Source organism: Anas platyrhynchos, chromosome Z, assembly GCF_047663525.1.
Source record: "Anas platyrhynchos isolate ZD024472 breed Pekin duck chromosome Z, IASCAAS_PekinDuck_T2T, whole genome shotgun sequence".
In the NCBI taxonomy this organism is placed as follows: Eukaryota; Metazoa; Chordata; class Aves; order Anseriformes; family Anatidae; genus Anas; species Anas platyrhynchos.
The window spans coordinates 40222459-40236574 of record NC_092621.1 but is presented as its reverse complement, the minus strand read 5'-3'; the positions used below and the strand labels follow the sequence as shown (position 1 = coordinate 40236574).

General features: G+C 38.5%; 1 protein-coding gene across 2 annotated transcripts in view; it reads left to right on the top strand.

Annotated features, from left to right (window-relative positions):
- The window catches only part of MAMDC2 (MAM domain containing 2), a 68074-nt gene that overhangs the window by 47866 nt on the left and 6092 nt on the right, over positions 1-14116 (top strand). The window contains exons 9-11 of one of the 2 annotated variants that reach the window (XM_038170708.2): positions 934-1199; positions 12091-12184; positions 13679-13831. In XM_038170708.2, the coding sequence (XP_038026636.1) occupies positions 934-1199; positions 12091-12184; positions 13679-13831 (513 nt within the window). The remainder of the gene's footprint in view (positions 1-933; positions 1200-12090; positions 12185-13678; positions 13832-14116) is intronic. The other variant, XM_038170709.2, reaches the window with a different exon arrangement.

Genomic DNA, 14116 nt, shown 5'->3' with positions numbered 1-14116 from the left:
TGTCTTGCCAATGGGCAGGCTGGGGGTGCAGCAAGAGCTGGGAGGGGACAGACCCAGGACAGGTGACCCAAACTAGCCAAAGGGGTATTCCATACCATCTGGGGTCATGCTAAACAACATATAGGGGTGGCTAGCTGGAGTGGGAGGGCCGGACTGCTCGGGATTAGGCTGGGCATTGGTCAGTGGGTGGTGAGCAATTGCATTGTGCATCACTTGTTTGTACACATTATTGTTATTATTATTATTATTATTATTATTATTATTATTATTATTATTATTATTATTATTATTATTATTATTATTATTATTATTATTATTATTATTATTATAACACTCCACAAAAACATGCAAGCAAATATGATAGTGGCTCAATGAATTGCTTTTCATATAGAGGAGAGCTGGGGCTCCTAACTCGCATAGGACTGTTGGCATTTTAAGGGAAAACTGTCAAATTTTGCATAGTGAAACCACATAGTAAAAGGCCTGCTAATAAGCTCTGAAAATGTCTTTTGCACTGACGTAGTGCTTCTTACACATCCCCTTATGTAGAGTATTTGTGGTTGTTAATCATGTGTGCTAAAGCCTGATCTCTTTCATACTCGTTGCAGGGAATAATGTGCTTGGTGCCCCATTCTCCATTCTTTGTTCTCAGAGCAGTACCTTTGAAATAGTGAGGGATCCAGCAGGCCAGAGAATATTTCCACGTGTATTTGAAAAGTACTTATTTCTAGTAACTTAGCTGTGTGCCAGTTTAATTTGAAATAGCAGGGATGTTTTTAGAAAAAAATTCTTACTTCCTTTCAGTATCTGTTTCCTGCCAGTAGGATTTGCTTTTACAACCAAAGTCTGCTGCAGTAATGGAAGCTGCTTTAATAGCAAATAAGCTGGGCTAATTGTCTATTAGAAATACTCAATAACTGCAATGTCTTGCAGGTTATTACTTGCTGGCAAACACGAAGTTTACATCACAGCCTGGGTACATTGGACGTCTGTACGGCCCAACCCTGCCAGGAAACCTGCAGTTTTGCCTACGTTTTTATTATGCCTTGTATGGTTTTTTCAAAATGAGCGGCACCCTTACTGTTTATATTTTTGAGGAGAATCATGTGGTTCAAGAAAAAATCTGGTCTGTGCTGGACTCTCCGAAGGGAGTTTGGACTCAAGCTGAAATCTCCTTCAAAAAGCCTATGCCTTGCAAGGTAAGATCCAGTTCTTCACATCTGCAGAGTTACAGATGGAGGTTTTCCTTGCCTCTTCCTTTCAGGGAGCTCTCTTATCCAGTGAATAGTCCTATGAGTCAAACCTCCAAAGTGAAATAAAGGTCCCTGGGCAGTAGAGTGGGTAGGTGCCTTCTTTGCAGCCTGGCTCCCAAGCGAGCCCCAGTAAAGCGGCTTTGCATGGGGCACAGGGCGGTGCCCTGAAGCACAGGCAGTATTCAGAGACTTCACTGGAGGACATGGAACAACAGCTGGTTGTATGTTGGTTTCTCAGTGCTATGTTTATATATTTCTGTGTTTATTTCCTGTGTGATTCCAATTAGCTTAGTGAATTACAGATTGTAATTATTTAAAAAATTCAGTGACAGTCAAAGTTCTAGTCAAAATGGGGAGTTGGTCCAACAGTAAGCTACTAGGTTAAAATATAAAAACAGAAGTCAGTGTAATTTAGAGCAGTAGACTTTAAACATTTGCAGTGTCTGGTTGGAGAGGTCATTTTAATAGCTCACCAAGTTAATAATGATATATTTTATATCAGCTCCTGAATAAGTCTTCAAACTACTATTGTTCCACATCTCCACTCTTCTTACAAAGACTTGCTTTTCTCAGGTGACTTGCTCAAATTTGCATAGGAGCTACTTTGGCAGTTATCCCAATATCTGTAATACTTTTTTACTGTCTTTGAGTCATCAGAAGAGGACCAGATAGATCGCTACCTGAGAACACTGAGATAAATACAGCTTTATTATTATTATTATTATTATTATTATTATTATTATTATTATTATTAGCTGCTTGAAGCACAGGAAGTTCTGGCTCAATATGAGGGGGCACTTCTTTACTGTGAGGGTGACAGAGCACTGGAACAGGTTGCCCAGAGAGGTTGTGGAGTCTCCTTCACTGGAGATATTCAAAACCTACCTGGATGTCATCCTGTGCGATGTGCTCCAGGTGATCCTGCTCAGCAGGGGATTTGGACTAGGTGATTTTCAGAGGTCAAATAAAAGTATTTCTAAATTATAGATAAGCATCTTAAGCATTTTTCCTCACAATAAAGTAATTTTTGAAATGACAGGAATTACTTAGTTTAACTCCTTGGGGAAACAAACAAACAAACAAAAAACAAAACAAAACAAAAACAAACAAACAAACAAAACAAAAAAAAAACTTTTTGTCTGGAAGTAAATGCCCTGTAAAAAAGAAAAGTTGCTAGAATGTGTTAAAAAGGAAGTTTACACTAAAAGTTTCAATCCTAATTGTTGGGTAGTTTTCTCTAGACATCTGTTAAATAATAATAAAAAAAAATCTTGTCTATATTTTTTACACATAAAACTTAAATTCATTTCTAATGCCCTTTCAACTCATACAGAAAGAAGCAATTTCTGAATTTTATTACTGCCAAGAAAGTGAGCAATAGAAAACTCTCTTAGTATCAACCCAAAATATTTGCAGAAAAATATATTTTTCTTTTCCTTAAAACATGAAAAGATACTGGTCAAAAAGGCTAGTTTATAATATACTTCCGCCATCTCCTGTTTCCATATATTTTTATTACTTCTAAAAAGTCTCAGTAGCTTGAGCAGTGTAACACTGTGTGAGTAGTGATGACAGCTCAACATAACTGCTTACAAATGGTTTATAGCCGCGGAGGTGGCAGGTTTTTTTTTTAGTATCTGACATTTGCATGGAAAATTTCTTTCAGTGTGGATTTATGAAGAACTATTTTTATGTTTTCCTAGAAATTAGTGTATCTAAAAAACTTGCGAAGAAGCTTGCCTAGGATGGAAAGCTTGTAAAACTTTTCTTGAAATTCAGCTTTCATGTCTGTAGCCACTAGCCTTCCTGTGGGCAGTAATAGGGTACAGGAGAGAAGAAGTCAAGGGAATATAGTCTCTGCTTCTGAGCCTGAAGGTCTGCTGGAGGCGCTTTACGAACTCCATGCTCTGCAGAAGGGGGTTAAGTTGGCATCTGACAATTCTCAAAAACCTTCAGTGGTTTCATAGAATCACAGAATGGCTTGGGTAGGAAGAGACCTTAAATTCATCCAGTTCCAAGTCCCCTACCATGGGCAGGGACACTTCTCACCAGACCAGGTTGCTCAAAGCCCCGGCTTGGCTTTGAACTCCTCCAGGGATGGGACACCCACTACTTCTCTGGGTAACCTGCTCCAGTGCCTAACCAACTTTTGAGTGAAAAGTTTCCTCCTAACCTCTAATCAAAATCTCCCCTCTTTTAGTTTAAAACCATTCCCCTTTGTCCTATTATTTATCTGTCTGAGGAAGAAGTTACCTTCCTTTTTTTATAAGTCCCCTTTAAGTAGTGAACAGCTGCAATGAGGTCTCCCTGGAGTCTGCTCTTCTTCAGGCTGAGCATCCCCAGCTCTCTCAGCCTTTCTTCACAGGAGAGGTGCTCCAGCCCCCTGATCAACTTTGTGGCCCTCCTCTGGGCCCACTCTAACAGCCCCACATCCCTCTTGTGCTGGGGGCCCAGCCCGGGATGCAGCACTCCAGGTGGGGCCTCACAAGGGCAGAGCAGAGGGGCACAATCACCTCCCTCCACCTGCTCTCCACCCCTCTGCTGATGCAGCCCAGGACACAGTTGGCCGTCTGGGCTGCAGGCACACAGTGCTGGCTCATGTCGAATTTTTCATCTACCAGAACCCCCAGGTTCTTCTCTGCTGGGCTGCTCTCTGAGTTCTTCTCCCAGTCTGTGCTCATGTCTGGGACTGACCTGGCCCACGTGCAGCACCTTCCACTTGGCCTTGTTGAGCTTCATTAGTTTCACATGGGCCCACTTACCAAGCTTTCGGGTAGCATCCCTTCCTTCTGTTGTATTGACTGTACCAGTTTAGGTCTTGTGGTGAGAAGGCCCTCTTTTCCATAGAAACAAGTTGCAAAATATCCTTATTGAGTTTACATTCTTTAAATATGCAAAAAAAGTGAGATCTATTAGGCTTTAGAAGACTACTGTGTCCAGCAATCCACAGTTCAGACATCCCTTAGCCAAATTACGTATTTGGGGAAGATGAAGCCTTAACCTTGATTGAAATGTATTACCTTACAATTTTTTTTCCTGGATTGGAAGATTAAATTAGGTTTAGAATAGGTATTAAGCTGCAGCTTTAAATATGTAATAGAGGCCATTGGTACTTAATCAATCACAAACACGCTGTAACGTCTTGAACTTTGTATAATGGATTGGCTGTTTTATGGTTTCTGTGATGGTTGCATATGTATATTTATGATTAGTTTAGTAAGTCTTCATTAGACAATTTGTACATGGAAGACAATGGGCAATGTTCTGAAGCAAAGGCAACTATGCATGAAAAAGTACATGTATGAAATATACATAGGAAAATACATCCGTATATTATTTAAGGCTGAGAAGATAGCATGAAAAATACAAATTATGCCAAAGTTTAAGTGTGTGCTTTCTTGCCATAAGGTGAGGGTGAAAAATTGGTGTAGTTATGGGTTGTCCAGTTGTAATATTCACAAATAGGCTTGAATTAAGTTGCACGATGAGCCTGATTCTTTCTTTTCTTTTCAATCTCATGCCCATCTCTTCCACTTAAATACTTTTAAAAGTCATTTTGTGCTTAATTTTTTTTGTTTCATTTTTTTTTTGAAAGCTGGCAGAAGGAAGTGAAGAAGCATGCTGTGGCATTATATAAGCATTCACTTAGTTATCTGTAAGGATATCTGCCAAGGACCTAATGAAATAGTTGGCAAGGGATAGCCATTTGCCATCTTCAGTGTAGGCAGCTGGTGGAAGTGCATCACAGCACATTTGCCTGACTGTAAGGAGTGGCGTGAGACAGCAGCTCAGGGATTACACTGCAGGTTCTGGGGGGAGATTGAATCCAAGACCCTTATCTGCTCAGTGAAACTTGGTATCTCTTGTCTTGTCTCCTCTAACCTGTACTCATGTCTCTTGGTGCCTCGTGGGGGCCTCTTTGTGTTTTCTGTCCTGCCCCGTAGGCAGCAACACCCCACTCATATTCCCCATTTTACTTCTGTCTCCGCAGCTCCAGTCGGTTCCTCAGATCCTGTCCATGTCCCACTCCCCACTGTCCCTGCCTGTACAAGTTCTTACAAATTTTAGGTTTTCTAAAAGTAATGAATTGACAAAAAGCACAATTCTGGTACAAAGACCAAACCCAGAAACTTCTCATTGTCCTACTCCAAAGTCTCAGAGTGACCAAGCTTTTCAAAGAATTTTTTAAATAGGGGCAAAATAATGCCTTTTTTCCTAGCCCTGTTCTTGGAAACGATGGAACTGTTTTGGCTTAAATCTTCCAAAACAAGCTTAAAGCAAGCACCCAGAATGGAAAGTCTGAGCTAAAATAATTGCAACTTGGCAATGTTATAAACAAGTGAAAATGCAATCTTTTAATGGAGCGAGGTGTTGCTAAAATAAGGTGGGGCTACAACATTTTCTCTGGGAGGCTGATGTGACTATCACATTGTTTTCTGAGGTGCATCAAATCTGGATGTAAATGATATGAAGCTGTAGGTGTGCACAGTAGTTTGGCTGATCAAGTTCTTGGTTACTGGTGACTTGTAGGTTGGCTCAGTGTCTGTGGAAAGAGCAGTCTCCTGGCTGCTCCTTAATGGCCCGCTAGGTCAGCGAGGCAGACGTTATGTTCCTTTGGCTGGAGAGTCCTGGAGGTCATAAAGATTTTGCAGCCAGAAGACAGTTTTTCTAAAATACCTGAATATGTATTTCTTTCATCTTTCTTCTCACTACGAATATTACACTCAGAGCTTTGAAAACAATACTTTAAAATCCATGTGATAAGTTTTAATTTTGATTTTGTGTGTGTGTGTGTGTGTGTGTGTGTGTCAGGCTAGTAGAAAGTCTCAGACTTTCACCCTTTGGTTCATGTAATGGTTTTTGCAAGTTCTTCTGGAATTAGCTAACTTCAGTCTGGCATAGAGTTTTGGCTCGAGTTCTTTGAGCAGGAAATTTGAAGCTGGCCAACAGGCTTTTATTTTACACTTTCAAAATACCACATTGAAAAGGTTGGGTGGGTATGATCCAACTAAGTAAGTCATAAACATTTATATTTATATATACTTTTATATAATTATACATATATGTTTGCATATGTATATATGTAAATAATGCAAATATACATTTTGTATGAAGCTAGTGAAAAGGCAGGAAATTTAAATTCCAATTTTTCCCTTTGCATTTGAGACACTCTGTTTAAGTGAGTGTATACACCTATAGTCCTTTGCATAAAAAGTATTTTTATACTCTCTATACCCAGCAAATAAATGTGAGACAATTAATGTAAAATAAGATTTTCCTATCATTTATTAAAATAAATGAAACCCTCCATGTCTTATTGTATAAATATCTGGAAGGGCAGTATAAAAATCTGACTCTGAAATATGTAGATTCTTTCCATCTCACTGAATGAACTGAATCTAATCTTCCAGGTTAATACCCGGCAGGGAAAGGTCAGTGCTAACTGAAAGATCAATTTGCTTATGCCATGTGTAAGATGGAGATGCTCACGTGCACCATAGAGCATTAATTTTATTTTTAATATTGTGTGTGTGTGTGCTTGTGTGCATAAGCAACCATGGAAAGATTTTGCTTCTGTGAAACTACAGAATAAATCCCTAACACCTAGATTAAAATAAAGGTTTGAGTGCAGTTTGGTCTGCTCACATCAGTTCTGTTTATTTCTGTTGGATTGATTCACCATTCTCATCCCCTGGTTTTACAAAGCAAAAATCTCATGTTGTTTATCCTCCATTCATACAGATTTGTATGATGCCACTGTAGTGTCTGAATACCACCCAAAGAGTTAAGACAGAAATCCTCAAGAGGGTAGCTGGCATCATAACCCATCTACCTTACTTTCCTCAGACCAGTTGTGGCAGCATTTCCTAGGCTTTTATTCTTTCTATTTTTCCTCCTCTTTAGTGTGTTTTTCTTTAATGTCATTTTTTTTTCTCATCCTCTTTCTATGAGTTCATCTGTTTGTTTTCACCCCTTTGCCATAACTAATTTTAGTTACAGTTGTGAGAAAGTGAAATTGACTGAGTGTTACGCTTCAATATTTATTTATTTTTTTAAACTAACAAAAGGAAGGACTTTTTCAGGAACAGCCAGACAATGAAGTCTCTTGCCACAGGATGCTATAGAGGCGAATAGTATACATGCATTTCAGAAGGGATTGGGCAAATTCATGGAAAATAGACATTGCAGTGACCAGCAAACACAGTGGTATATGTGTGACCTCCAGTTCAGCAAATTCTTCAGATCTCTAGGAGCTGAACATGCTACAGTAGGAGACAAATTCCTTTATGGTTGATTTGTTTCTTGTACTGTTTTCCCTAAACATCCTTTATCAACCCACTCTCCACCATCATCGGGCTTGATATGAGTGTTTTTGGACCTTGTTCTCACTTTTTCCCTGTGAAAATGCTCAATGAAATGAGTAGTCTTTTAAAATCTGTAGTAATTAAATTAATTAATTCTGAGATTTATCTTTACTACTGATAAAAGCATGCCTCCTACTTGTCCACAGAAGTCACTGGTAAATGACTAATGTTGTCTTGAATACCATAAAAACCTGTATCACCATAGCCAAGTCAACAGTATGGGAGGATACAGTTTTCCAGCTAGGTACCAGGTGGAGGAGGGCTGACATCCTAGTTCTCACCTGCTCCTCTTAAAATCTCTCACTTGTGTCAAATAAAGGTTGATTATTTTGTTTGAATCAGCTGCATTTTATATTTTGACCCTTCTCTGTCCTACCTTCCGTGATGTCTAAAACAAGAAACGTTTTAAAGAACAGTCACTGGAAATAACAATATTAGGGTCTGTAAATAGTAGCATTAATACTTACAAAATGTGTACCCCGCTGTCTGTGGTGTTTGATATACAGTTACGGAAATGATATATTAGAAAGAACTGTAAAACTTACTCAGAAAATATTAGAAAGTTCTTCCTCAGTGGCCTGCAACTTCACAGTAGCTAAGCAAGGGAATACGTTGCATTAAATATTACACAATTAAGTTTGGTACTTAATTGATATTCTTTTTTTTTTTCTTTTCTGTTTTTGTTCTGGGTACTTAATATTGTGATATTACTGTGCCACGCCATCAGAAAAGACTCTTCAGCCTAAAAGCAAGAACCTTTGCCTCTAACAGAAAGAGCCAAGGAACAAATTTCATTGAAATAGAGCAATAATAGGACATTACGGGAAATCTAGGAAGGATCTGGAGGACAGTGCATGATATTAGTGTCCTGTATACATCACCATGCAGGCAGTATTCTCTACTAGGCAATGCAATCCATTGAATATAGATGTAGCAATAACTACAATAAATATTGAATCACCTTGTTCTCTTAGTATGTTTCTCTTTCATTGTTTGTTTCTGTAACCCATTTGGCCTTGGACAGGAAAGGTTTTCAAAAAAGTTTGTCTTAAATATGTATCTAGCTGCCAGAATGAGTTTTGAGTCTAGGCAGATATACAGTCCATAGATTAAACATAATACTCAGTAGAATAAAATCAGGTAAATTAATTTGCTGCAGAGGCATAGCCTGCTGTTCAGACACCAGATTTGACTGTTGTCCCTATTTCTTTCCTTTTTTTTCTTTTTTTTTTTTTAATTATTATTATTATTTGTTCCTGCTCTTTAACTGAGCAACAGCTGTACTTTCTGGGATAGACAAGCAGGAAAGAAAATGCACTGGACCCATAGGGATGTAGGGACATCTTCTATCCTTTTCTCCTGTTTTCTGTTTTCAATCCAAATACCCTCAAGCTGCTGTTTACAAACTTCCCTATTTCTCTCTCTGTAATTCTCATGTCCTACTCCTCCCTCCTTCAAAAGCAGATGCACACTGATACACACTTCATATGCATACCTTTAGCTCACATCAACTCGCAGAGATGCAGAGGTAAGGATGAGAAGTCCATTCCACTTGACTTGATGTCTGAGGCACAAGCCAAAAGCAGCTCATAGGAGAAGTGAAATCTACCAGTTCTCATTTGGTGCTACTCATTACTGATATATATAATCTTGGATAAATGATAAGACCTGCTCATTTTTATTTTTGAGGCTGCAGGTCGGGAAAATTGATTAAGCACTGGAAAATAAACAAATCAGCCTCCAGAAATCAGGGTAATGATATGGAAGGAGACTAATGCCCTGGCAATGTCTGTTTGTTGAAAAAGAGACATGAGAGAAAAATACGTTTTATTTTTCAGTGTTCAGGCAGTCTCAGTAGAACTGCCTGCATTTGACAATGTTTTTAATTTAGCCTCCAAGATAGCATGCTAGTCCAGAAAGATTTGTTACCTAGTTTGAAACAATTAGCATATTGTTCGTTTGGCATGGTTTGTGAAAAAAAGTGTGAGCTGAGCACAAAGATCCTGCTGTTTTCTTCTCCAAGGCATGAGATAACTTCATAAAAATTTCTTTTGGAACAATTGACCCAGGAAATATTTTCATTCAAAATAAGAGCAAATGTAAAGCACCATGAGACACTAGGGCTGTTGAGAATGTAGGAAGGGTTGAGTTCTGAGATAGGGTGAAAAAGACTGGCTGAGTGCAATCCAAACTGATGGAATTTTGGTAGGTAAAGTTCAAGTACCCCAAAATGGTCATTTAAGACAAAAAATGGGACATTCAGGACAAAAGAAGAGTGAATAGATGACCTGTGAAGAAAAATATCTTTTACCCCATTGCTTAAAAATAAATCAAGAACATAACAAAATAAGCCAAGAGGAAAATGAACAATTATAGCATATAATGCTATAGCTCATATTGGAAATTCTGCATACTCAAGCACCGCCTCCCCCACCCTGTGCAATTATAAAGTCTGCTCATGGCAATATGTCACCCAGTACCACAAAAAGCAGGCAGAGAATCAGTAATGCTAAAGCTGCAGATGACAAAACTGAATGAGTTTACAAATGTCACAGAAACAGGTCGATCCTTTGTACAAAGGATACTTGTTCAGTGGCCTTTGTCAGACCGTCTTATATGGTTGTGATGCTTTTAAAATGGAGCGCTTTCTGCAGGATCCAATGGGTAATTGCATACCTTGTATGGAACAAATTATTGCAATTTAAGAATAAAGAACTTGATTCTGGTCCCAGTGATGTCAATTGGAAAACATTGCTTAGAACATGATTCCACAGTGCGGAAATGTTGTTTCGCAAACGAGAACTGACCTCACCCTTGCATGTGTGGTTTTCTGAATATTCTTGGTTTTAGAACTGTAATATGTCTTTAGTTTATTACAAATGTTCACCAGAATGCATTTATTAAAAATACAGTGAATGACGTCCACTCAACGTCAGTATTTATTGTATTCTTTATTCAAAGAAATGCTACCACTTTTTTAAAAAAGTGCATCTGTTTCTTGAGAATGGCCTTATAAATTAGGAAACAATTTTTGCCCTGTTAAACCTTACGATTGAGAGAGCAGCTCTACATAAAAAAAACATCTAAGACCACTCTTAGGCTACTACACACTGAGCACCTCTGTGTGCTATGAAGAGGCAAATGACAAGTCCATACCTCTAACATTTTGCAAGATTGATAATCCCTGCTAAAAGGATTGGTATGTAAAATGGTTTGGAATGAATCGTTTGGATGATTGGAATGTAAAATGGCTTTGAAAAGTGCTCCATGCTGGGCAGTATAACCCACACAGTCTTAAAAGGCTGTTTTATAAGCAGATAGATAAATAAATATAACTAAGGAAATCAGTCTAGAAAATTACTGTATGATGACTACATTGAAGATGTTACTTACACTGGTAATAGAGGATATAACAGATAATGCATTAAGTGCTCTTAAAAATCTTTTTCTATCAGCATGAAACTGTCAATCAGCATTCAACCTCAAATATGTACCCAAGGTATTTACAGTTGTTCCAAAATATTAAATTTTAGAAGTGACATTTACCTGTCACTAGTCACTAGCTCAGACCTCATCACAAAAGAATTGTTTTCAAAAGCTCCACACAAATTATGGTCATAACCTAAATGAATTGACAGTTGTTTGCAGTAGTTAGGCAGAGTAAACTGTCAGCAGTATTTTCACAAAATAGACTTTATTGTGTCTTGTGTAATTCGAACAGCTCTGTGTCAACCTTGAGAGAACAGCAGCTAGGAATCTTACGGTTTCAGTGGTTTCTTTGTATTTTATTTTGCCATCCTGGGAGTGACTTGGATTTTCCATGGCAGAATTAATCTGTAGTCAAATAAAACATCTTGAGATCTGTTCTTAATGTTCTAAAAAGCCAGATAAACACTGTGAATGATGCTTAGCGTTTTCAGTCTCCTGCCTTATGACATCGTGGCCTTGTGTCATTTCTGAAGAATCAGTAGTTTCATCTTTGCCTTGTTGTTCTTTGCTTGCACTTTGCCTGGGCCATTCCTGTTGGCCATCATGCTGCACTACTCCTTGAAATTTATGTTTTCATAGATAAAACTTCCTGGATATAAGGATGGGTTGGCTGAGGATGCTTAACTTTTAATGGTGTTTCATTGGGGAGGTAAAAAAAAAAATTAAATTAAAAAAATCCTTTAGTGAGTCATCCTTTGACATGCACTAAAAATGCACTCTCCTAGTAAAATGGCAGCTACATACAGATACATCATTTGCCTATAAAAATGAAAAAACACTTTCTATTTAATGAAAACATCTAAACCCACTGGATTTAAATGTCAGTCATTGGCAGTATTAGTATGTGCTGAATCAAAGTTGGTTCATCGTTTCTGTACTGTAGATGTTAAATCAGTAGCGTAGTTGGAAAAATCTAAAATTTCAGGCCCTTAGTAGTGCCAGTTTTTGTTGGAGATACATGAAACTTCCTTCATATATTGCAGGTTGTCTTTGTGAGTTGGTGTAAAAGCTTCTGGGACTGTGGACTTGTGGCACTGGATGATATAACTCTGAGCCTGGGAAGCTGCCAGTCTGCTGGTAAGACCATGTGTATTTGTTGTTCAGCAGCTGCTACCCCCCTGTTCCTTTTTCAATAAGGGCACATCTTATACCTTCATTTTCCAAGCCTTTCCAGTAGCTGACTTCATTTCACTGGGGTGTCTTTTCTTTTTCCAATATGTATTGCATTAATCCTATTTTTGGAGTATCTTGCATAGAGTGAGAACCAGGTTCTGTTCACAGGGGTACCGGCTAACTCCTAATTAACTTCACTGACTTCAGTTGTGTATCAGGGTTCATTATTTTTGGGGCACACCCATTTATAAAAGAAGTCAGACTGACAGTAAAGTGGCTTTAGGAGACCGGGGATAGACTCAAAAGCAACATTTTCAAAACACAGCATTGTTCTTTTTGTCCAGAAGCACAGTTGTGTGAAGCCAAGATGCAGTCTCTTATCTGAGCTGCAGCTCTGAAATGTACACAGATAAGACAAGCCTAACTTCCATAGTGGGAGGAATTCAGTGTTTCTGAGACTTTACACTCTGACATGCACAGGCTAACCTCGCTGAACTCACCCAAACTCTCTCTTCTGGGGTTTTTTGAGGTTTGACAATGCAACGATTGTATCTTAATTTGGAAGCCATTCTCATAAGACAGGCACAATCCCATTATTTTTTGGAACAAAACCATGCCTTTGAAATGGTGATGAGGCAGATTTACCATGCCATTTATATTGCCATGTTATAATAAGTATTTTATGATCTCTTCAGGCTGGATTTCGTGCATTCAGGCAGCTAGCCATTACTGAACAGAGAGAGAGAAGTCACACATATAAAGCAACATGCCATTTTTCTAAAGTATTTCCATAAGTTGCTGATTTTGCCTCTTTGTAGTTCCTAAGGGGTTTGTAAATGAATGAAGAGTGAAGAACTGGTATTTAAATGTATAGTCATACTAGGGCTATGACTTTGACTTTTTTATAATCATACAGTGACTGTTGTCACTGATGGCAGCAAAAAATAGCTCCTGAGTGAGAGATGCTCAAAGGCTTCCTCCTTTTCAAAAGTGGAACACATTTTATGGTGGCAACTCCTGTAGTACAAGCTCAAACTGTAGCAGTCTGTTGTATGTGACAGTGGAATCAGATGCCAAGGCATATCTATTAGTATGCATGTTACACGTGCTGGGACTCGTTAAACTGCCTTGGGTGCTACAGTAGTGAAGAAGACAAGGCTGGTAGAGCCCTTTACAGAGTCAGAGCTACAGTAAACTATACAAGATGTTTTAAAGAATGTTAGTAGATGTTAGTGAGCTAGACTAAGGCACAGATTTGCCCAAAGCTGTGAAGAAAATGAAACTAAATCTTGTACTTCAGTTTTAAGCTAATTTTTACAGGCTTGTAACAGCCCTAAGTATTGCTAGGCAGATGTAAATGATCTCAGCAGGTGAACAGACGCAATGTATTGTTTGTGTAATCTCTCTATACGTCTATCTAATATATTTACAGTTTTAAACAATGACATCTCATTATAGATCTATTGCCACCCTCTCCTGGAAAGTGTACTTTTGAAAAAGATGAGTGTATGTTTACCCAAAAGAAGAGAGGTCGTGGAATTTGGCACAGGAGAAGGGGCCCAACTCCCACCTCTTACACTGGACCAAAAGGAGACCACACTACCGGGGTAGGTGAGTTAAGCTTCATATTGAACTTTCAGAACAGATATTAAGAGTTAATCAAAATACTTCGACATGATAACCTGGAACACAGAAACATTTTTTACTCTTCTGTTCAGAACAATTATTAACCAAATGAAGTAAGTAAGTTTCTTAGGGAACCACCAATAGTTTGAGAATGTGGTGTTTCATCAGAATTATCTACAGGCCAAGTGAAGAATCCAAACTTCACATCTCAGAGTAGCTCTTTCCCTTGGGAGAAAAAGGACAGGGTGACTCCCTGGGTCCTACAAAAAA